The sequence below is a fragment of the Meles meles genome, chromosome 8, assembly GCF_922984935.1.
Source record: "Meles meles chromosome 8, mMelMel3.1 paternal haplotype, whole genome shotgun sequence".
NCBI lineage: Eukaryota > Metazoa > Chordata > Mammalia > Carnivora > Mustelidae > Meles > Meles meles.
Window position 1 is genome coordinate 71,487,793 of NC_060073.1, and position 25,035 is coordinate 71,512,827.

General features: G+C 37.9%; 1 protein-coding gene across 7 annotated transcripts in view; it reads right to left on the reverse strand.

Moving 5' to 3' along the window:
* The window catches only part of DLG2 (discs large MAGUK scaffold protein 2), a 1,573,258-nt gene that overhangs the window by 1,200,766 nt on the left and 347,457 nt on the right, over positions 1-25,035 (reverse strand). The window contains exon 1 of one of the 7 annotated variants that reach the window (XM_046015623.1): positions 557-830. The exons of 5 other annotated variants lie outside the window; for them this stretch is intronic. In XM_046015623.1, coding sequence (XP_045871579.1) covers positions 557-658 — 102 coding nt within the window. In that variant the 5' untranslated portion in view covers positions 659-830. Of the gene's footprint in view, positions 1-556; positions 831-25,035 lie in introns of those variants that run through there. One more of the 7 variants, XM_046015635.1, reaches the window with a different exon arrangement.

Here is a 25,035-nt window from a genome sequence, read left to right on the forward strand (position 1 = left end):
AGAGACAAATACACAATTAGGGGCAACATGAGCCTATCTCCAGATTTTCTGTCTAGAATAAAAACAAGCTCTTCAGTTTTAAAAGTGTCAAATTGCAAACTGATATGTTCAATTTAATTTCAAGCACATCCACCATCCCAGGTAACCCTGACTGTGGGGCGTCTGGGTCCGGGGCTCCAGGCAGCGGTAATCTATGATGAGTTCAGGAGCTCACAAGTGAGCAGCCAGAAGCCCAGTCACTAACTACATGTATAACAAGATCCCAAGCACAGAGTCACCTAAGGCGCCCCCTTTCCGTGGCGTGATCTGCTCTTGGAACCTCCGTACATTAGAGACCAGGGTCCTGCCACAAAGGAGTTATCAGTCCAACATCGGACGCCAGAAAAATCAGTTCACTCTCAAGGCCCCCAAACCCAGCCAGCTCCCAGAAAGGGTAGAGCAAGTCCTAGCTTCTGTCACTCTCCCAACAAGCAGACACATAAACAAACAACAAAAGGAATTGTTAGCTTCCCCAAGGGAGGCAGCATGCATTAAAAAGACATGAACCTCGTCCTACCTTGCATCCAAACATCAACGACAAAGTGTTGTTGGTGCAAGCAACTTTGCAGTGGCAAATCATTGGGGTAAAACAGTCAGGGTCCTTAACAACAGGGGACATTCCTTTCGGGCTGCGGCAGTGGCAGCTCGCTGGGGGACCCGAACACGGTCCTCGCCGGGCACATGGAGTGACAGCCTAGACCGAGCAGCCGCTCCGATAGCTGCCCCCTGCACCCCGCGCAGCCATCCCAGCGCCGGGGTAGAAGCAACGCGGGCAAGTAACAAGCGTCTCGGGGTCTCCCTTCCCTGGGGAATGAGGCGTGGGGGGAGGGACAGAACCAAGAAGGGTTTCCCCCCCTACGGTGAATTTGGAGTAGGTAAAATTTAAAAAAAAAAATTAAAATATATAAAATAAAAATAAAACGGAGCCAGGCGTTTAGAGGAGGGTTCAAAGGAGGTGGGGCAGTATTAGCATGTAAAAGGATGTGCCCGCCTACTCGCCCCAGTCACACAAGATTGTCATGCGAGCTGAAAGGGGGCTGAAATTATTCTTTCTGAAGGAAAAAAAAAAAAAAATACTGCAGCTCCCGATTTGGTAAAAAGCCAGTGACTTGCTGCAATCCAGAGTCACCGTGGGGAGCGCTGGCCGGGCAATTGGGGTGGAAGGGAGGGGCCGACGGAGGGAGGGAGCAAGGTGCTCGCCAGCCTAGCCCAGCCTGCCGCTCCCTCCGTGCAACCCAGGAATCTCTGGGGTCGGTGTGAGAGGGCTCCAGTGCTAAAAATCGAGACCACACTCGGCCCCCATCGCCGCTACCCCCCGCACAGGCGACCTCCAAGGACGAGCTCTGAAGAAGGGGAGGCCCCTGTGGAACCCTGCTGGGTGCATTGTCCATGCTGGCCCTCTGATACTGCTGTGCCTGAGTTGATGGCCGGCAAAGGGGCCTGGGGTAGAAGTGCACTGGAAATGGTTCCGCTGGGGCCCTCTGCCCTTGACTTCTGGGTCAGCGAGCTGACTCACTCCCTAGGTGGTAGAATCCACCTCAAAATCTAAGCTTTATCTGATAGAACATTTTTCAAACTCAAAAAGGCAGAGTCAGTCCCTCCCCACCTTGATATCTTAGAGGCTCCAGAAAGCCCCAGAAGTCTCTATGCTGTTCTGGAAGTATGAATGACAAGACTGGTGGATGATTTGCTGTTCTTTTTTTTTTTTCTTTTTTCTCTTTTTTTTTTCCTTTTTCTTCCTTTTTAAAGTGAAGCTATCAAAATTGCCTAAGACGGAAAAAAAATTCAGCATGTGCCTGGCCCAGCTGCAAAACTGCTTATTGGAGACCAAAAAAAAAAAAAAAAAAAAAAAAAAAGTGATAGGAAGGATGCAGGAGAGCAGGAAGAGTAGGAAGTGGGTAAAACTAGCTAGCACCTTTTGGGTGCCACCTGAGTGCCTGGCACTATGCCTTATAAATGGTTGGTGGAAAAAGAGCAAGACATCAGGATTTGGAATTAGACTCTGGCTCGCATGCTGAGTGGCTTTGTGTAAGTCACTTACCATGCTTGAGTCTCTGCTTCTCTGTAAAGCAGGGCTATTCACCCCTACCTTGCAGAACTGTCATGAAGACTAGAGACGGTAAAGAAATTCCTGATTGAGCCCCAGTGGTACATAGCTTCTGCTCCTTAGTTACATAGCCTGTTTCCTGTCTTGGCCTGAAAGACAGGTATTATTGGACATGTTTTTCTAGAGGAAGAACCTGAGGACCTGAGATTGTGTCATTTGCCCAAGTCACACAATCAATAAGCCATGAGGATAAGGTTCAGGGCCCCTGGGTGGCTCAGTGGGTTAAAGCTTCTGCCTTTGGCTCAGGTCATGATCCCATGACCTTTGGCTCAGGTCATGATCAAGCCCCACATTGGGCTCTCTGCTCAGGGGGGAGCCTGCTTCCCTCTCTCTGCCTCTCTGCCTATTTGTGATCTTTGTCTGTCAAATAAATAAATAAAATCTTAAAAAAAAAAGAAGAAGATAAGCTTCAAAGGCAAGTGACAGAAGATAATTTACAAAGCAACATCACACTTCTCCAGAAGTATGCCCTAAAGACTCCAGATTTACCTAAGAAGGGTTAGGCCTGTCATATATATAGGAATAGGGCAGTTTCCAAAGTCTCTGATTGGGCATTGATCTCAGATTCCACTTGAAATAGAGCAACAAAATAGTCCTAAATATCCACAGCAAACTCAGCCAGAATCATATCTTCCTGATGCAGTTCCATGAGAATACCAAACCACTTGTACTCTGAATTAATGAGACACAATATCACTATACGATTCAGACTTACAAAGTTTCAGCAAGAGCAGCAACAGCAACAAAACAAACCAACCTGCAAACTGTCAAGTCAAAGGCCGCACACACCCCATAAACTTCTTCACCTGCCTGTATTCAAAATACCCCACCCTCCTGTCTCAGACTAAGGAAACGGAACGTGATTGCGTAATTCCCTAGGATTCTCAAGCTCAACCCTTACATTATCATTCCATAGGCCAGGAGGATATCAAGGGCTCTACATTTATAATCAGCCTTCTGGTGAGAGGAATATGGATTCTGCTAACAAAATTAAGACCTCCTAAAGGGAAATCAACATGGAACAAAGTATGAGCAAAGATCAGCATGAAAAGGCAGTAAAAGTTGAGACAAATCTGGCTCTAACTGAAGAGGGCAGCTGTGCCTCAGGCTTTGGGGATTCTCATACTAAGCACAGGAATCCTTACCTCATCAATTCCCCTCCTGGCAATTGGCACTGATTCAATCTGTCATGCATCTGGGGCAGCAGGGACTCAGGGGTCTAATATATATGTGCTTAAACACTCTGAGTCACTTTTGAGGAGCAGAACTCTGGTCTGGTGCCTTCTGTAGAATCCTAAAGTCATATTCACACGTTAAGTGTACCCCTTATCGTTTTATCCCTTTATGTTACCATAAAATGTGTGATTGTGTGAGCACTTCCACCTACAGAGCATCTATAATTATGGCTGTTTTTCCAAAGGCAAATGGATTCTAAAAAAGTTGTACAATATTTCCCTTATTCATTAGCCTATAATTTGGATTTCAAACACCCCAAAAGTATTGTATGCTCTATATTGTGATGTTCCAATAATAACTAACACAGTCTTTCCCTAATGAATTACCCAAGCTAAGGCTGACCTCCTATTCTAGGGCAGCATTTAAGGCTGCTATGTTCAAGTTATTTCCCATTCTACAGTTTGTGCTGGTTTAGATTGAGAAAGCCAAAGGCAATATATAAAGAAAAATATACAGTTCAGTGCCTTAATCTTTTATTGTTTAAATTTAATCAATGAGAATTCATTTCTCTCTCTCTCTCTACACACGTGTGTGTGTGTGTGTGTGTGTGTGTGTATACCTGTTATCTCCACGTAGGCATCTCACAAAATGCTTTCCTTTAATTCCAGTTTCTCAATAATGGCTCTGGGGTGAATTGAAGAGGGGGAGAAGGGGGAGATGTGGTTTCCATGACAATGCATTCCATAGTTACAGCCAGTAACCACTATGGTTAAAAAAAATGAATCACTGTTACCTTAAAATATGAACACACTGCATTATTGGTCTGAAAAGCACTAATTTGGGAGTATTCTACATGAGAATGTACAGCAATATTTTTAGGAGGAGATATTACTGGGGCATGCCAGGAGATGATGCACTCATTTACTCATTTTAATAGTCAAAATAGTCACCCTTAATTAGACATTTCAATGATTGGTAATATTTCCAGTTCTTTCGGATAATCATCACTTTTCAAAATGATACATGACAACTATACACAATTAAAAATTTTTTCTAATGACAACTTCCCTCAAAACTGACCCAAATTACACACCAAAAGAACAGGATTATGGATAAACATGGCCAGAGCTTATCTTTAATCTTTTATTTATTGTTATTGCTATCATTCCTAATCAGAAATTGAGACAAGGTAAGAAGCATTAACTATTTATCCTTTTTTTCTTTCTTTGCTGATCCTTTCCATAGCAATTTTTAAGAAGAAATGGTTCGTGTTGGAAGGGAAAGAGTATAGTAGACACTAGGAGTCCTGGTGTTTCTTCTCGCTGGCGGGATAACTTTGAGCAAGCTACCTCTAGGCCCTAATTCTCTTGTCTATCACAATGAAATGGGTAAACCAGAGCACCTCTCAGTTTACCTCTGGTGGTTAAATTGGGAGTTGTCTTCCAATATAGACTCTTAAGGATGCAAAGAAAATTTAAGAACCAATTTCATCCAATCACCCACCTTCCTTAAACTCTTCTGTAGTGCTTACTATCTGATATGCTCAAACAGTGTTCGCTAGGGGCACTGCTCTAAATGCACCAATGGACTAGAGCCAAATTCTACTCTTGGGAGCCCAATGCATGTACATCTTTCACAACTCTCCATTCAGTGACACCATGATGATAATTTGGAATCAGCCTTGGAAAAAGTATGTACACCAGATGAATTGGTAAACACTATGGATCAAGACGTTTCTTCTTCAGAGAAATATTTAGCTCCTCCTCTCCGGTTTAAGTACTTTATCTACACTAATTTATTTAATCACCACAACCACTAAATCTTATTTAAAAAAAAAAAAAGAAAACTGAATCGCAGAGAGATGTCTGTAGACTAACAAAACTGATCCTAGTTAGCTTAATGAATCAACTGACAAAAAAAATTTAGACCCATCCTATTCTCAAAAAAATCTCCATGGCTTTCAACCACAAATGTTTATTTTTTCCTCATGTTAGATGTCCTTTATAGATTGACTATGGCTCGAGCCATGTCGTTCCATGAACAGAAGAACAACCTCTATCAGGGACGTGATACTCTTCCCACAGAAGGAAAACCAGTCGATGGCTGAATATACAGTGGCTCTTAACACTTCTGCTCAGACATTACCAACCTCTCACTCTTTACATTCTTTTTTTTTTTTTAAGATTTATTTATTTAACAGACAGAGATTACAAGTAGGCAGAGAGGCAGGCAGACAGAGAGAGGAGGAAGCAGGCTCCCCGCTGAGCAGAGAACCCGATGTGGGGCTCGATCCTAGGACCCCGGGATCATGACCTGAGCTGAAGGCAGAGGCTTTAACCCGCTGAGCCACCCAGGCGCCCCCTCACTCTTTACATTCTATTAGCCAAGGCAGGTCATATGGCCCAAAGTAATGCCTGTCCGGTGGAAAAGGATAACCCTCTCACGTGGAGGAAGGAGAGAATATTGGGAACAACAACACAGTAGATAACAACTTATCTGGGTGATAGAATTAGAATTCGAACCAACCAGTCAGACTCAATGAGCCAAGTTCTTAAAGTAGGCTGTTCTGCCTCTTACTTCAAGCTAACGCATCTCTATTTTTCACCTACTTTCCATAATAAGGTTTGTTATTTAGTACCTCTTCAAGGGAATTCTTCCCAGCGACTCCTATAAGGAAAGTGTGGTAGATTTAGAAAACACAAGAACTTTGGAGCCAGTTAGACACACTAGGTTTTGCCACGAACACCTGTGTGATTTCAACCTTATAGTCCTTCTCCTCCCACTTCCTTTCACTACAAATTGAAGTCCCCTTATTTTCACTTAATCTTCAGTGAAGATATTTTCATGGAATTGCATCGTCAATAAGTTTGTAATACACACTATTTTTTATCATTGAGCTTCCTCAAATATGTAAGGTGAATAGGCCTATGAATATGCTTTTCTGTCATCAGTGAATTGAAGTGACTGTTGGGAAAAACGGATCAGGTTGCTTGTTTTTTTTTTAACAATAACAAAGTATATAGAATTATTAATAAGTGTACTTCCAGTCTGAAGAATGTTTGACTAATTTAGTTAACTGCTCTGAACCACAATTTCCTGTTCCGTAAAATGATAATAAAGCTATAGGATTGTTATAAGGCTTATATGAGATAATGTACCTCAAAATGCCTGTCACTCTTACTTGGTTTGTTCTAGGCACTCAGTAAATTGGAAGAGCTTTATGTTGATTTCCTGATTTTATTTCTCAATTAAAACTAACAGGAAAGAATAAACCTATTAGAGCCACCCGATGTGTATAATATCGTTAGACTGAACAACTCTGACTCTTTAAGCTTTCTTCACAAATTGTACTCTCCCAAATTCTCCTCACACATTTCTTCAGTTCTCTCAAGTCCCCCTCACTGAGGAACATATACCCACAGTGAGGGTTTGTACTAGAGTCAGACCCCATAAAACTGACTCTAAAATGCATCATGCTTGGGACACGTGGGTGGCTCAGTCAGTTAAGCATCTGCTTTCGGCTCAGGTCATGACCCCAGGGTTCTGGGATCGAGTCCCACATTGAACTCCTGCTCAGTGGAGAGTCTTCTTCTCACTCTGCTCCTCCCCTGCTCCCTGTTCATGCTTTCTCTCTCAAATAAATGAAATCTTTAAAAAATTAAATAAAATGCATCATGCTTTCCCCACTCTTCATGCTCTGTCATATCTGATTCCTCCATGTCTACCCATCTATCCTGAAGTATGTGGGCCAGTCACACTTAATTATTAGTTGACCTTTATTTGAATCATAATTAGCATGTTTGCTTGACCTTTATTTGAAATAATTGTGCTTATTTGAAATCTGGAATGATTGAGTCACTAAATGAGTAAATTAAGAAAAAAATGAAGATATGGGTTAAGCCAGGATTTCTATAGCCCCCAGCTCTGCCCTAGATGAACTAGTGTAGATCTTTATCTCTTAATCCAGCCCCCAAGCCTCCACCTCCTACTTGTAAAGAATACAAGTTTTATTGAGGAAATGCAGCCCATTGATTCAAAATAAATTTTGAGATTTTCTATTAGCATCAAGTATTTTGAAATATTGACTGTCCTCAGCTTCAATATGAAGCAAGGCAAATTTTTGTCTGTAGGATTTCTCATCATGTTCATTTTTACTACTGTTCAGTTTTTTTTAAAGATTTTATTTATTTGATATATAGAGAGAGATCACAAGTAGATAGGCAAGTAGAGAGAGAGGGGGAAGCAGGCTCCCTGCTGAGCAGAGAGACTGGTGTGGGGTTCGATCCCAGGACCCTGAGATCATGACCTGAGCCGAAGGCAGAGGCTTAACCCACTGAGCCACCCAGGCACCCCTACTACTGTTCAGTTTTACTACCATTTTGAAAAAGCTACTCCAAACATCACCTTCTGTACCACCTGGACAAATTTCTTCAGTATGAAAATTAAATGGAAAAAAAACAAAAAACAAATACACACCTCTTTTTAGGCTTGTTTACCAAATTCGATTTCAGTGTTAAAAGAATAAGATTTGAGTCTTGGGTTCCAGGCCTAGCTTTCCCATCTACTATATAAGTGAGATAATCACTTAACCCCTTTGACAGTTAATTTTCTCACCCTTTAAAAAATGTGGAAGGGTTGTTAAATAAAACACCTATATTATTGGGTTCCTATGAGGATTTACTAAAATGCCATATGTGAAAATACCTGATCCCAGCGCCTGGCATATTTTTTCATATTTTTTCATACCTAAAGATAGAAAAAATGTTACTAAAAATAAATGCTAAGTACAAAAGCTAAGTACAAAAGCAAAGTAAAAAATAATTTTTTTTATTTATTTTTAAAAATTAAGGTTGCTGTTTTTTTGAAATATTTCATTTATTTACTTGAGAGAAAGGGTGGGGCGAGGGGCAGAGGGAGTGAACATCCAAACAGACTCCCACTGAGTGCAAAAACTGGTGCAGTGTTTGATCCCAAACCCATGAGATCAGGACCTGAGCTGAAAGTAAGAGCCGGATACTCAACTGACTGAGCCACCCAGGGACACCTAGAAATAATTTTAAAGTACTGTTGGGAACAGAAAAAAAAAGCAATACTCACAACTCCCTTATCAGAGGTAACTAATTATAATATCTTGGAAGAGACAACTCTAGGAACACCACAACAAAATGGCATTCAAACTATGTATAATAGTGTGTGCTGTTTTTGAAAATAATATACATTTGATACCTATTCATGATTTTAGACAAAAATTTTCATACAAAAATGGCATTAATAATGTCATAGTATTTCAATATTTCATGGCATATTTCACAAGCCCCTTCTTGTTGCAGGTCAAAAATATTTCTTAATATTATGAAAAAAAATTGAAATATTCAGATGGGCAAATATGTGCACATATACATAACAAAATTATGAGGCTAAAAGTTATAGATAAGGAATTCTTGGAGCAAAGAGCATGACTATTAAAAATTGTCAATGTATAGGGGCGCTTGGGTGGCTCAGTGGATTAAGCCGCTGCCTTCGGCTCAGGTCATGATCTCAGGGTCCTGGGATCGAGCCCCGCATCAGGCTCTCTGCTCCGCGGGGAGCCTGCTTCCTCCTCTCTCTCTGCCTGCCTCTCTGCCTACTTGTGATCTCTCTGTCAAATAAATAAATAAAATCTTAAAAAAAAAATTTTCAATGTATAATAGTCAGTTTATGTTTGTATCAATTTAAATTTCCATTAAAAATCCTGTGGGACTCATGTTTATTCTCTGTATCTTATAGACTATACTTGAGCAAAACTCAGCTGTAATATTTTGATTTGTGTGAAAATGTTATTTTTATTTTGTTTGGTTATTTTATTAGGTTTTTACATGAAAGTTTAGCTGAGTATAAATTCTAGGTTGCCAGCTATTTTTTCCAGTATTGAAGAATAAGTCCAGTTGCTTTTTTTTTTTTTTTTTTTTTTTGTCTGTAATTGCTCAGTTGTTTCACAGTGATTGATTTTTTTCATTGTTTTGCTGTTTTGGAGATTCACCTCAAATGTACTTAGATATGGACTTCACTCTCTTTATCCTGTCTAGGTCTTCCTCTGATGGCCACATCTAAGAATTCATGTCTTTAATCAATTACAAAATGAATCCAAGGATTCATGTCTTCAATCAATCACAAAAATCATAAAAATCATAAAAAATGTGAAGGCATATCACTTTGCGTTTTTCTTTCCCTCATGTTCTCTTATCCTCTTTTTTTTCTTAAATTGTGATTATACATATATTTACTTTCTTTTCTTTTGTCTTCTCTCTTTAACTGCTTATGCTGCAATGGGTAATTTCTTCAGAAATCTTTCCATGTACTAATTCTGTCTTTAGACCTTTAAAACACTTATTTTGTTTTTAATTTGTTATTGTACTTTTAAGTTATAAAAGCTCTATTTTTTATTGGGATATACAATTGTGTAAGTTTAAGGAGCACAAGTTGTTGATTTGATTCACTAATATACTGCCAAATTATTACCACTAAAGTGTTAGCTAACACCTCTGTCATCTCACATAATTGCTGTTTCTTTTCTGTGGTAAGAATATTTAAGATCTACTCTTTCAGTAACTCTCAAATATATAATATTGTTAACTATAATCACCATGTGGTACATTACATCCTCAAAATTTATTTATCTCATAACTAAAAGTCTGTACCCTTTGACCAACATTTCTCCACTCCCTCCATTCCTCAGCCTCTGGTCACCACCATTCTACTCTCCATTTCTACGAGTTTGGCTTTTTTAGATTCCACACATAAGTTTTATCATACAGTCCTTGCCTATCTCTGTCTGACTCATTTCATTTAACACGATGTCCTCAAGGTCCATCTATGTTGTTACAAATGGCAAGATTTCTTTTGTACGGCTGAATAATTCCCAATGCATACACCACATCTTAATCCATTCACCCACTGATGAACATTCAGTTTGTTTCCATAGCATCACCAGCCAAAGATTTTCTCTTCTCCACATCTTCACTAACACTTGTGATCTCATCTTTTTGAAGATAGTCATTCTAATAGGAATGATGTGATATCTCATCGTAGTTCTAATGTGTATTTCCCTGATGGTTAGTGATATTGAGTACCTTTTCTTGTACCTGTTAGCTATTTGTATGTCTTCTTTGGTAAAATATCTACATAGTTCTTCTGCCCATTTTTCATTTAATTTTTTGGGTTTTGGAGGTTTTTTTGTTATTGAGTTTTATAAGTTCTTTATATAATTTTGAATCTTAACCCCTTATCCAGTACATATATGATTTGCAAATATTTCTCCCATTCTAGAGACTGACTTTTCACTTTGTTGATTGTTTATTTTGTTGACTTGTCACTTATTAATGGATGCTTAATAATATTAATTTGTTCACTCATTCATTTCTTTTTTCATTCATTCGTTACATACCAAATCTAGCCAAGAAATTTATTTCAAATATATGTCAAACACCGCAAATTTTCTATGAAATCACTAATTCTATTTTTATACTGTGCCCATCTGTGAAACAAAAGCAAATTGTTAATTGTCAACAAAATATACTAAATCAGAGTCCAACTTTGAAAGCAGCAATTCATGTACAGACTGCGTCAAAAACGCAGCTCATTTTAAATGGCTTTATATTGCCACTGTGCTTCACTACTACAAATAGATTTTCCTTATCAGCTTCCTTTCATCTGAACAATAGATGGTTCTTCAAGCTGCAAGAGCTAAATGAGGCGACTTACTTACCCTCAAGAACACCACTCTATTATGTTGCAAGCAGGGGCCCTCTGCTAATTCTACCCAAACAAAGTGAAATGAATACTCAATGAAACAAATGCTTGCCTGAAACTATGAAGACATCAGCTCTCTCTTACAATCTTCAGTAAAATACCATAGAATTAAGATTATAACCCAATTATCTCTTTTTCTCTTGGTAAGCTGCAACCATGCTGGTTAAAGTCCTTGATGACACTAAATTATAAATATAACTTAACTAAATTTCCATTTCCTGTTTGCTTAAAATATGATTATTGTGAAAAAAAAAACTATATTTTACTACAGTGTGTGAAACAATCCCTGATGGTGGTGCTCTCTCCCTTCATTATACGGAGAGTCAGTCTCAAGTATAATGTGTTGTAAGATCTGAATTGTATTTGCTGAAGTTGTTAGCATCTGACCACAGAAAAGCTTTTGCTGGTTTCATGATGTTAGTGTATTCACTTCATTTCCCATTTTTGGTTCCCAATTACTATTTTCTTCTTCATTCAATTCCTTCAACAAGTACTTTTGCTTGTCTATCATGTGCTATATGCTATGCTAATTTTGGAATACAGTTTAAATAGATCAATACAGTTCTGGCCTTATGGAGACTAGTAGGGAAGGCAATTTGGGAGAAATGCTTTGAGTAGAGCTTCAGGACTCCATGACAGCATACAGGGGGATCTTGCTTAATAAGGAGGTCAGAGAAGGCATGATTGAGAAAGTGATCAGAAAGACGAATGGGAACTTACTGGACAAATGCAGTAAGGAAAACTTCTCAAATAGAGGGAATAAAATATACAGAGAACATGTGATGCTAAAAACAAGGAGTGTAGGAAGGACTGAGATAAGCTCAGAATAACTAGAACACAAAAACAAGGGCAAACATCAAGTGAGAAGACGTTGATGAAAGTAAAGGTCAGACTATGCAGGCTATATTTAAAATTTTTGTTTTTATTCTAAAAGCCTTAGGAAACTACATTGGAAATACTTTTTAAATAGCTTTCTCGAAGTATAGCTGAAATATAATAAACTATAAACATGTAAAGTAAAAACTGGTAAGTTCCAACACATGTATACATCTCTGATACCATGAGCACAATCAAGTCACCCACAAAAGTTTCCTCAGGCCACTTCATAGTTCCTGTCCCTCAACTCTTTCCTACTCCCCATCCCAAAACAATCATAGGTCTGCTTTCTGTTACTACAGATTACTTTGCACTTTCTAGAAATTTATATAAATGAAATCATATGGTATGTATTTAGTCTGAATTTTTTTTTCACTCAGCATATTTGAGTTTTATCAAGGTTGTTGTGTGTGTCAGTCATTTATTTCTTTTTTATTGTTAAGTAAAATCACATTGTAAAAATATGCTGTAATTTGTTTATCCATTCATCTGTCAGTAGACATTTGAATTGTTTCCAGTTTGGAGCTACATATCTGCTATGCATATTTGGGTATAAGTCTGTATAGGGGCACCTGGGTGGCTCAGTTGGTTAATTGTCTTCCTTCCGCTCAGGTCATGAACCCAGGGTCCGGGGATCCAGCCCCCACATGGGTCTCACTTCTTAGTGGAGAATCTGCTTTTCCCTCACCCTCTGCCTGGGGCTTTGCCTACTTGTACTCTCTCTGTCAAATAAATAAAATCTTTTTTTTTTAAAGTCTTTGAATAGACATATGTTTTCTATTGGATTGGAATAGGTTGATCACATGATAGACATAAACTTACATTTGTAAGAAACTTTCAAAGTAATTGCACCATTTTAAATTCCCTCCAAAGGTGTTTCAAAATTCCAGTCCCTTCAAACCTAAGTCAAAATCTGTATGGCCAGTCATTTTGATTTTAATTCCAATAGATGTATAGTTATTGTAATTTAAATTTGCATTTCCTTAATTACTAATGGTGTTGAACATCTTTTCATGTGCCTATTTGTTGTCTCTGTATTTTCTTTGATAATGTCTATTCAAATATTTGAGGCATCTTTGAAATTGAGTTGTTTCTTGCTGGGTTTTGAGAGTTCTTTATATAATCAGGATGTAAGCCCTAATTAAATATATGTTTTCACATATTTTTCCCCCAGTTTGTACTTTGTTTTCTCAATCTTTTAACAATGTCCATCCAATTTATTACTTTATGGTTCATATTCTTGGTGTCATATCTAAGAAAGGTGCCTAGCTTAAGTCACAAAGATGTTATCCTTTGATTTCTTTTAGAATTTTCACAGTTTGTTTCACTTGTAGGTCTATAATAAATTTGAAATTAATTTTATACACAATGTGAAGTATGGACCCGGGTTCTTTTTTTTTTTTTTTGCATATGTATATCCCATTGTTCCAGCATGATTTGCTAAAGTAGCTCTCCTTTCTCCACTGAACTATGTGCTTTTGTCAAAAATCAGTTGTCCTTCCACGTCGTCGCAAATGGCAAGATTTCATTTCTTTTGATGGCTGCATAGTATTCCATTGTGTATATATACCACATCTTCTTGATCCATTCATCTGTTGATGGACATCTAGGTTCTTTCCATAGTCTGGCTATTGTAGACATTGCTGCTATAAACATTCGGGTACACGTGCCCCTTCGGATCACTATGTTTGTATCTTTAGGGTAAATACCCAGTAGTGCAATTGCTGGGTCATAGGGTAGTTCTATTTTCAACATTTTGAGGAACCTCCATGCTGTTTTCCAGAGTGGTTGGACCAGCTTGCATTCCCACCAACAGTGGAGGAGGGTTCCCCTTTCTCCACATCCTCTCCAGCATCTGTCATTTCCTGACTTGTTAATTTTAGCCATTCTGACTGGTGTGAGGTGATATCTCATTGTGGTTTTGATTTGTATTTCCCTGATGCCGAGTGACGTGGAGCACTTTTTCATGTGTCTGTTGGCCATCTGGATGTCTTCTTTGCAGAAATGTCTGTTCATGTCCTCTGCCCATTTCTTGATTGGATTGTTTGTTCTTTGGGTGTTGAGTTTGCTAAGTTCCTTATAGATTTTGGATACTAGCCCTTTATCTGATATGTCGTTTGCAAATATCTTCTCCCATTCTGTCAGCTGTCTTTTGGTTTTGTTAACTGTTTCCTTTGCTGTGCAAAAGCTTTTGATCTTGATGAAATCCCAATAGTTCATTTTCGCCCTTGCTTCCCTTGCCTTTGCCGTTGTTCCTAGGAAGATGTTGCTGCGGCTGAGGTCGAAGAGGTTGCTGCCTGCGTTCTCCTCAAGGATTTTGATGGTATCATGCTTAGTGAAATAAGTCAATCGGAGAAAGACAACTATCATATGATCTCCCTGATATGAGGACATGGAGAAGCAACATGGGGGGGTAGGGGGATAGGAGAAGAATAAATGAAACAAGATGGGATTGGGAGGGAGACAAACCATAAATGACTCTTAATCTCACAAAACAAACTGGGGGTTGCTGGGGGGAGGTGGGATTGGGAGAGGGGGAGCAGGCTATGGACATTGGGGAGGGGAGGCGAACCATAAGAGACTATGGACTCTGAAAAACAACCTGAGGGTTTTGAAGGGTCAGGGGTGGGAGGTTGGGGGAACAGGTGGTGGGTGATGGGGAGGGCACGTTTTGCATGGAGCACTGGGTGTTGTGCAAAAAGAATGAATACTGTTACGCTGAAAAAAATAAATAAATAAAAAGGGAAAAAAAAAAAATCAGTTGTCCTTAGAAGTCTCATTTATTTTCAGACTCTTAATTCCTTTCTATAGAGCTATTTACCTTTTTTTTTCCTTATTTATTTTTTATAAACATATAATGTATTTTTATCCCCAGGGGTACAGGTCTGTGAATCACCAGGTTTACACACTTCACAGCACTCACCATAGCACATACCATCCCCAATGTCCATAAACCCAACCCCCTCCCCCAACCCCACCTCCCCCCAGCAACCCCCAGTTTGTTTTGTGAGATTAAGAGTCACTTATGGTTTGTCTCCCTCCCAATCCCATCTTGTTTCATTTATTCTCCTCCTACCCCCCAACCCCCCCATGTTGCATCGCCTTTATACAAATATCATCTTTATATCAGTTTGCTTTTTCAGAGATATTTTGACTCTCCTAGGTACTTTAAATTTTCATCTGAATTTTAGAATTAGCTTGTTCATGTCTAACACAATTTCACTAGCACTTTGTTATAGATTATGTTGAATCTCTAAGATTAATTTATAGAGAATGAACACCTTAACAATAACGAGTCTTCCAACTTGGGAGCAAGGTGGCTCTCCATTTATTTAGGTCATCTTCAATTTTCCTCACCCATAGTTTGTAATTTTCAATGTACAGCTCTTTCACATCTCTCATCAGATTTATTCCTAAGTACTTCATCTATTGTGCTATTGTAAATACAATCACTTTATTGATTTCAGTTTCTATGTATTCATTCTTGCTATGTAGAAATACAATGGAGTTCTGTATACCAAACTTTTATCTTACAAACTTGCTAAACTCAATGATTTGTCTCCCCCTTTTTGTAGATTCTATCAGATCACATCATGTCGTCTATAAATAATTTCTTTTCCTTGACTGAAGATGCTAAATAGAACATCCAATATCGTGTTGCATGAAAGTAATGAGTGTGGTTATCCCTTATTCCTGATGATAAAGTGACATTATTCAGTGTTTCAATATTAAGTATAATATTAGTTATATGTTTTACATAAGGTTCTTTATTAGCTTAAAGAATGTCCCTTCTAATTTCTTCTACTTTGCTGAGAGTTGTTTTTGTTTGTTTGTTTGTTTTTGTTTGTTTTTTAATCAGGAATAGATACTGGATTTTCTCAGGGGTCATAGATAGATAGCTAAGTAGATAGATAAGTAGATAGAAGAGGTGATTGTTTTTCTTAGTTAATATGGTGATTTTTGAATATTAAACAACCCTATGTTCTTGGGATAAACCTTATTTGGTCATGTATTATAATTTTATGCAGTATTAGATTCTGTATGCTAAACTTTTGTTTAGAATTCTGCATTTATGTCCCTGTGTTGTTTTCTTTTTTTTTTCCATTTTATTTATTTTTTCAGCATAACAGTATTCATTCTTTTTGCACAACACCCAGTGCTCCATGCAAAACGTGCCCTCCCCATTACCCACCACCTGTTCCCCCAACCTTCCACCCCTGACCCTTCAAAACCCTCAGGTTGCCCCAACCTCCCACCCCTGACCCTTCAAAACCCTCAGGTTGTTTTTCAGAGTCCATAGTCTCTTATGGTTTGCCTCCCCTCCCCAATGTCCATAGCCCCCTCCCCCTCTCCCAATCCCACCTCGACAAACCATAAATGACTCTTAATCTCACAAAACAAACTGGGGGTTGCTGGGGGGACCTGTGTTGTTTTCTTATATTTCCCTGTTTTTGGTATCAGATACCTGTCCCATAGAATGAACTGGAAGGTATTGCCTCCTCTTCAATATTCGGAAATAATTTGCATAGAATTAGTATTATTTCTTGCTTAAATGTTTGGTAGAATTCACCAGAATAAAGTTATCTGGGCCACAAGTGTGTGTGTGTGTGTGTGTAAGTATACATAAAAATTTTAAGTGAAAATAGGGATGCAATATTCACATTTCAAGAAAATCGTTCTGGCTGCATGCAATGTGGAGGATTGAAAAGGGGTAATAAGGGCAGTGGATGGACCATTTAGGAGGCACTTTCAGTAGTGCAGGCAACACATAATGGAGATTTAGGCCAGAGTATTTTCTGTAGAAACAAAGACAAATGGTTGGACTCAAGGAACATTTTAGAGTATAAGCAAGAGGCCTTGGTGCTAAATTGCATATGGGGAAAATCAAGAACGACTTCTGGGTTTCTGATTTATATACACCTGGATAATCTGTAATGTTATTCACTGAAACAGGCTATAATTAAAAAGGAGTAAAACAGAGTATGTATGTAAGTGTGGGTTGGGAATCATCATTGTTATTTAATGTTGGCTGGTTGTCTGTTCATTTAAATTTAAGATCTTTTTTCTAACCCTGAGTTGGATACATGTATCTAGACCTCAGAGTAAATTTCTAGGATAGAAACACAAGTTTATGTCTTGTTTCTTAATGGGCTGTATTAAAAGCTTTAGTATGAATGATATCATCTAACCTGAGAGAAGAGCCTGAGCAAATTGCCTTTGACCAGGCTTGAAGAACTCCAAGACTTAATAAATTTCTTTTTCTTTATTTTTATTTTTATTTTTTATTTATTTACTTAATCTTAAGGACTCTGTTTTTCTTAGTAGCCATTCTATTGACTCTGACACTTACATAATCGCCCCTTTTCCACTAGTGTACAAGCCATCCAGGTTGGGTGTGACTTGGTGGCAGGGAGGCACCAAAGTGGTGTGGTAGAATAAACACTGCAGCCAGAAAAATAAAAAAAAATGTAAGTGTATAATAATAGCAACATCTGCAGTGCCTATAGTTAGCTACTTTCTTGATTTCAGTTTATCAGGAACTCTGCTGTTTATTTTTTTCCCAATAAAAATACATCTCCCATAAGAAATGATAAAGATATTTGAGATATTTAAAAATATTAGACTAAAACCCCAAGAAAAAGGTCATTAGAGAAATAAATTTCTTTTTATAAAAAACTTATTAAAAATTTATATAAAATTATAAAAAATTTATAAATAAAATCTCTAGCCATTAGAGAAATAAAAATTTAAATAATAATGTGATACCACTACGCACCCATTAGAATGACTAAATTGTAAAGAATTGATAATTCCAAGTATTGATGAGGATATGGAAGAACTGCTGGTAGGAATGTAAAATGGTCCAACCATCCTGGAAAACAGTTTGACATTTCCTAAAACATTAAACATAAACTGCCATTCCATTTCTAAGTATTCAAGAGAAATGAAAACCTGTCTAGTCAGACTTGCACACAAATGTTCATAGAAGCCTTTTTTTTACTATCACCAAAGTAGAACCAACTCATATGCATATCATCAGGTAAATGGGTAAACAAAATGAGATATATCCACAGTCAAAATCATTATTTCAATTAAACGCATTGTATAACTGCACTTACATAAAATTCCAGAAGATAAAAATGAACATACTGTGATACAAAGTAGATATATTACTGCCTACCCTACAGAGAGAGGGAGGGTAGGGCTAAAAAGGGGCATGAAGAATTTTTCAGGGTTGATGGAAATTATTTGTATCTTTGTGTGGCACTGGTTTCACAGATATATCTATATATATCTGTCAAAATTCATCACATGATAAACTTTAAATAGATATACTTTATTATATAAATTGTACCTCAATAATGTTTATTAAACATAACCTTAGATGGTTTGGGATTCAAAAACATGATTTTTATTAGTTTCCTAGGTGAATTATAATTAAAGACCAGTGGTACAGAGTTTAAACAATGTAACTCCTAAATTAATTTTTTTCCCACATGTGTATTACATAAACTGGTAATCCTGCTTTGTTAAGTGATAGACTTCTACATAGGGTTCAACCTCCCGGAAGTAGGAAAAAATTCTAAGTTTGCCAAGACTAGTCACACTATTACTTTGTTAATTCACACACCAGAGAAGACACAACAAAGTGAGGAGAGGATTGACACTTTATATAAGCATGCTGCGGGAAACCAAGAGAGTGGCAACTGATTTGGCCTGGTAAAGGCAAGGAAGCCATTTAGTGAGATGACATAGATCAAAGTCTTGAGGAATTTGCCAAGTGGGTAAGTCGGGATGGGCTCCACATAGGGAATAGCAAGTGCCATGGAAGTCTAGATGCTCGGTGAATGGCAAGAAGCTCCATGTGGTTGGATCACAAAGTTCGTGGTGGGAAGTAATGGGCCATGAGGTTGGTTAGGTAGTTTTAACCAAGCTAAGGATTTCAGATTTCATCTTGCCAACACATAAATATAGAGGAATTTTGAACAACAACAACAACAAAGACATCGGCCTGGGATCTTCAAGGAGCTGCTAAAAATATTGTACTGAGAAAAAAAGAATTGAATCACATTCTCTGTATACCAGACAATATATAATTTCTACACATAGAAATAGCTAAGATTGGGCAAACCTTTTAACTCTTGCACAATGCATCCAAGGTGCAGCTGGGGCTGGAAAATATAGGCCTTATCACACCTTCTTGAATGCTCTTTCCTATGTATCATGCTGTGGCGAATTTCAACGTGAAACAAATTCTGAAAATTTAACTGAAAACACTTTATGCAAAATCCTCCTGTGTGAATACAGCTTTTCAGGAAGAACTCTTCAGTTCTGACTGTACTAATTACAGAATTTATAGTTCTGTGTCCTCAAAAGGAATAGGTAGAACTTTTCTATAAAAATGTTAAACATATTGAAATCTCTTTTAAAGTTGAAACGCTAAGCTAAAATGAGGCAGGGAGGAGCAAAGTCAAGTTTCCACCTGAGCTAATGTTTGCATATTCTTCTATTCAATTTAACAAAAGTACATGAAATTTCTCAAAAAGCTTTCTCCCACAGCCAGATACAAATGAAAAACAAATTGAGAAGAAAGACAAATCAATAAGTCTGAGGGGGGAAAACAGAAAGCCCCCCTGCATTTTCAGGAAGGGGAACTACTAAACATAAACCACAAAAGTTTCTGCTCTGGAGGTCCTGAAGTTAAAGAAAAGAATTTAAAAATATCAGTGATTTTGAATCAGCCATCATAAGGTCAAATGTTCATCAACACTTGAGTACTTTCTGAGGACAGCATTACACAAAATGTTCACCTGTATCTCTAAGCTTTAAGAAAAGAGAAAATAATACATTGACTTTAATAAAGATTTCCATTCAGAAATGAACTGAAATGTAGAAGTTTATATACTTAATATATTTAACCCTCCACTATCTACAAAACTTAGCTAAGTTCAGAATGTCTCCCTCCTCAAAAATCTCACATTGATTGCAGACGCTTAGTCCAGGTCTATAAATATGAATTAACTGACTACTACATACCAGAAGTGGGGCATACAAAGATAAGTAAGATATTTTCTGCTCTTGGGTAGCTTACATTGTGGATGAGATAGAGGAATAGATAATTTTATGTTTGGGGGGTTAATAGTTGTGGGCAGAGGATCATGGAACTCAGGAGAGGACCACTCACCCAACCTCAAGGATGACGGTGATTCTTTAAGAGGAAAAAAAAAAAAGGAAAAAGAAACATAAATGAGAAAACAGGGAAAAAACAGGGATATTTCTTTTTATTTATTAGACTTTAGAAACAGATGCTTTCAAATAATTCTTTACAACAGAATAAAGGTAACAAGATACTCTGTTTTATGTTAGAAATTAGCAATGAATTTGACACTACCCTTCTTCTTCATTTTAGTTTGGTCTAGATAAAAAGCAAGACATTTTTAAATTGAAAGTTGGAAACCCAAAGTTCAAGTTACTTAGTTGAACTGTGGCTTTGAGCAAGTCATATAACTCGAAGACACCATTTCTAAATCTGTAAACTGAGCTAATGAACAGGATCTGATGAGAAAAGGGAGATCTTCATATGCTATAAATCATAAAATATAAAAAGATGTTGTGATCTAGCAAAAAGGATCCAGTTTTTCATTTCTTTCTTTGTGGATGCAGGATAGTTTTATCTTTTGCATGCAAGTTAAAGAAAACCCAACTCGAATGTATTTAAACAGTAAGAACATTTGTTGACCACAGCATATGGTCAACTTAATCCAAAGGGGTCAGATCCAATTCCTTGCCAATCTCGTCTTTTTATTTTTTATTTTTTTAATTGGTGCTGAAACCCAGGAGCAAACCATCCTTGCCAATCTCTTAACCTGGCCTTCCTCTGTTATGGAGATCTGGTCTCACAGGTAGGCAGAAAGATGGCTGTAAGCAGTTCTGGAATTCACCTTAGGAAATGCAAGAAGAAAGGAGGTTGGCATACAGAAGGTCTCTCAGAAGATCAAGAATAACCTTTCCCAGAAATCTCATGGACTCCCTCACATTTTATAGACTCCAAATGGATTACATGGTTAATTCAGAACCAAATACTGGTAAGGGATTAACCTTAGTGAGGTTCACTGGAATGGAGCTAACCTTAGACAAAAAAGGCCAATTCCTGGTGCTTAAGCAGGTCATGTCTCTCCTGAGACACATGGGTTTTATAGTGGAAAAATAAGCCCTTGAACAATGGATTCTGTGAGGAAGAGAGGGGGCAAATGAATGCTGGATAGGCAACCAAAAGTGTTTCTGAAAGCTGTAATGGAAAATGTTCTCTTTCTTATTGGAAAACTATGCCTATGGCCAGAAGTCCTGATGCAATTTTTAAATTATAATTTATCCATATTCACACAACCTGTGCATACAATTGATTTGATGTTACAGTAAAAATGCATTCACCATGATAGCTAAATTTCAACTATTGTACCAAAGCAGACAATCTAATAATTTTTTTAAAGATTTTTTATTTTATTTATTTGACAGAGAGAGATCACAAGTAGACAGAGAGGCAGGCAGAGAGAGAGAGGGAAGCAGGCTCCCTGCTGAGCAGAGAACCCAATGTGGGACTCGATCCCAGGACCCTGAGATCATGACCTGAGCCGAAAGCAGCGGCTTAACCCACTGAGCCACCCAGGCGCCCCAGACAATCTAATAATTTTTGAGGCAGAGGAAAAATCTTAGGTTTGTTATCAGACAAATATGGATTTGAATTCCAGTTCTATAATCCACTAAATATATGACTTCAGGGAATTCATTTAGACATTCCAACCCTCTTCACAATAAAATGAGAATAACATTAGCTACCATATAGAATCATACAAAAATAAAATAAAATAAAAATAAAAAAAAATAAATGACATAATATGAAAATATTCTTCCTTGCCCTAATATATTCAATAAATACTAGCTCAGGTCCTGCTGGCTGGCTTTGGCCCGCTATCCATAGGGTCCCTGGGTATCAATATAGTTCAAATAATTGAAATATAAAAATCTCATGGCACACACTTTTTTATGATGGTCTTAAACATCAAAAGGTTTTTAATTAAAAAGGAAACGCAAATGGCTCAATAATCAGCTCCACTACAAAAGCACAGTGTGAGGAGTTCTGTACCGAAGTAGAAGTAGGCAACAGCCAGGTACCACTTATTTGTACTTCTAGACAAGCTCTAGTCACTTTCTCCTCTGTGTGGCCAAGCGCCATGTCTCCTCTGTGAGCACACAATGTAGGCTGCCTTTCTCCCCTTCCTGCAGGGCTGATGATTTGTCTGCAACCAGCTTCCTGTGGTTTCCCAAGTAGAATCAAAGACACCTGACAGGGCAACATCTGCTCTCTGGCTATGCAGCGGCAGGGCTCTCCCATTTGGATCTTGGGATAGGAAATCATGTGGGAGAAAACCTTCTTTCTTGTTTAGAAACTAGGTGCTTTTAGAAGGGCTGTCAATTAGATTACCCAACAGCTTCTGCTCTGGCCCTCAGCAAGTCAAATGACATCCAGTGAGCTTTTCTGAACGACAGGCATCAAAACCCTTGAGATGGGGGAAAATCTGGCCTCTGTTCTTGGTCAGTGAGTGGTCAGATGTGTATGCTCAAAAAAGCATGTATACCAGTAAACTGAGATCAGTAAGGTGGTAATTAACACTTTCATTTGCATAACACTATAAAATTTTGTACACTTTATCTCCTTTCTCCTAAGAGTTGGGCATGCATTTACAGATTTGTTTATTGAATAAACTTTTATTGATTCCCAACTATGTGTTATCAATGAATATAAAAACAAGCATCCAATGTATTCATTTATTTAATTTATTTGTGTATACCTTTTTAAAAATGACCTGAAGCATAAGTCTTGGTCCCTTGTTCCGGAACTATGAGGTCAACATTATTCTTGGTTTACATTTAAGAAGCAGGGGTGCATAGGTGGCTCAGTGAGTTAAAGCCTCTGCCTTCGGCTCAGGTCATGATCCCAGGATTCTGGGATCTAGCCCCGCGTTGGGCTCTCTGCTCGGCAGGGAACCTGCTTCCTTCTCTCTCTCTGCCTGCCTCTCTGCCTACTTGTGATCTGTCTGTCAAATGAATAAAATCTTTAAAAAAAAAAAAAGAAGAAAAGGTTTATAGAGGCACGTGGGTGGCTCAGTTGGTTAAGTATCCGACTCAATTTTGGCTTAGGTCATGATCTTACGATCATGATCTCAGGGTGCTGAGATCAAGCCGTGCATCAGGCTCTGTGCTCAGCAGGGAATCTCCTTGAGATTCTCCTTCATCCTGTCCCTCTGCACCTCTCCCTTGCACAAGATCACTTTCTCTCTCTCTCTAAAATAAATAAATAAATCTTTTAAAAAATAACAGAAAAAGAAGCAAAGGCTTATAGAGACTCTAAATCATCTGTATATAGACTTGGTTACTAGGTCCTCTGTTAATTCAGTGTTCTCTCCTCTAAATACTTGACTTCTAATAATTTTACTAGAGGTCAAACAAAGATTATGTTCTTTCAGGGAAGCGAGGAAAAATATATGGGAGAATTTCCATTATCTTGAAAAAGAGATGGTAGAGGAGTATTTGAAATGATGTTTTAAGATTTATAAGCCACACCTCCCTTACATGTACACTATTCTCTGCTAACTAGAGTTTTCACTGAGCAGATGCTGCTCTTTCCAGACTCTATGTTTTTGCATACCATCCAATCAGAAAGTCTTTCCATCTCAAAAAAACTATGTCTATGCAGTTATAGTGAAAACACAGCTTCCATGCTTCTTCATTGAATTGAGCACCAGATATAATTATAACCGACATTCAGAACTTAATGGCAACACTGAGATACGCATATTTGTGTAATTCCTATTCTTTATTTTTTCCCCATTTTTTAAAAATAAGGAAATTAAGCCTTCAGAATAAGCTCCTCCCAGGTATGATGGTAATCTCGTCTTTTTTTTTTTTTTTTTAGATTTTATTTATTTATTTGACGGAGAGAGAGATCACAAGCAGGCAGAGAGGCAGGCAGAGAGAGAGGAGGAAGCAGGCTCCCTGTGGAGCAGAGAGCCCGATGCGGGGCTCGATCCCAGGACCCTGAGATCATGACCTGAGCCGAAGGCAGCGGCTTAATCCACTGAGCCACCCAGGCGCCCCAATCTCGTCTTTTTTTATTCTTCCTGCTCTGTGTATCTACTACATGTTTAGAATCATACTTGCCCCAACATTTAATGTCAGCCACAATTTTCACAAGGACTGAGATTATTGTCTGGTGTGCTCACTGCTATATCTAAAATAACTGGAAGTGTGTCTCGCATATAGGAAGTGCTCAGAAAATATTTGTTGAATTATTAAATGAAGATTTATTTAATTGATTGATTTCTCCAAGAACACATAGGAAGAAAAGAAATTGAGGTTTGAAGTCCAGTGTTCTGACTAGATTTTATTACATCATATTTTAAGATTTGGGATCAGGGCTGACATAGGACAGTATACAACTTTTTCTGTTGCAGAGTTTAAAGAGAAAAATTTATGTTTAGCACTTCTTTCAATTCTTTATTCCAAAATGAAATATAATTTGTAAGTTATATTTCAAAAAAGACTTCTTAAAATTACTTAAAAAATGACTATGTAATAAATGATGCTTTTATGTTCAAGGTAGAATGAACTCTGTGTCCAGAGACTGAAGATCTCTGAAGCTGGCTATCAAATCATCACTGTTTCCCAGTTCTATCTCACCAATCATGGTATTAAGAACATGGAACACTCTCAAATAATTTTATAAAGATGCAAAGTTGAATGACGAAAGAGAAGTCAAGGATTCCAAAATACACCTGACTGAACACTAGGATATTATGTGTAATTTATGACCTCACTACATGATTGAGTGTAAAATTATTGTTGAAAAGATCCCTAAAGTAATCCAATTTGCTTTTAGCACCTAATTAACACTTCCTGGTGGTTTCTGGTTTAGATAGTTGAGAAATACAATGTTTGTAAGATTGAAACCAGCCATTGTGGTACCCAATTAAGCCAAGAATTTTCCTTTT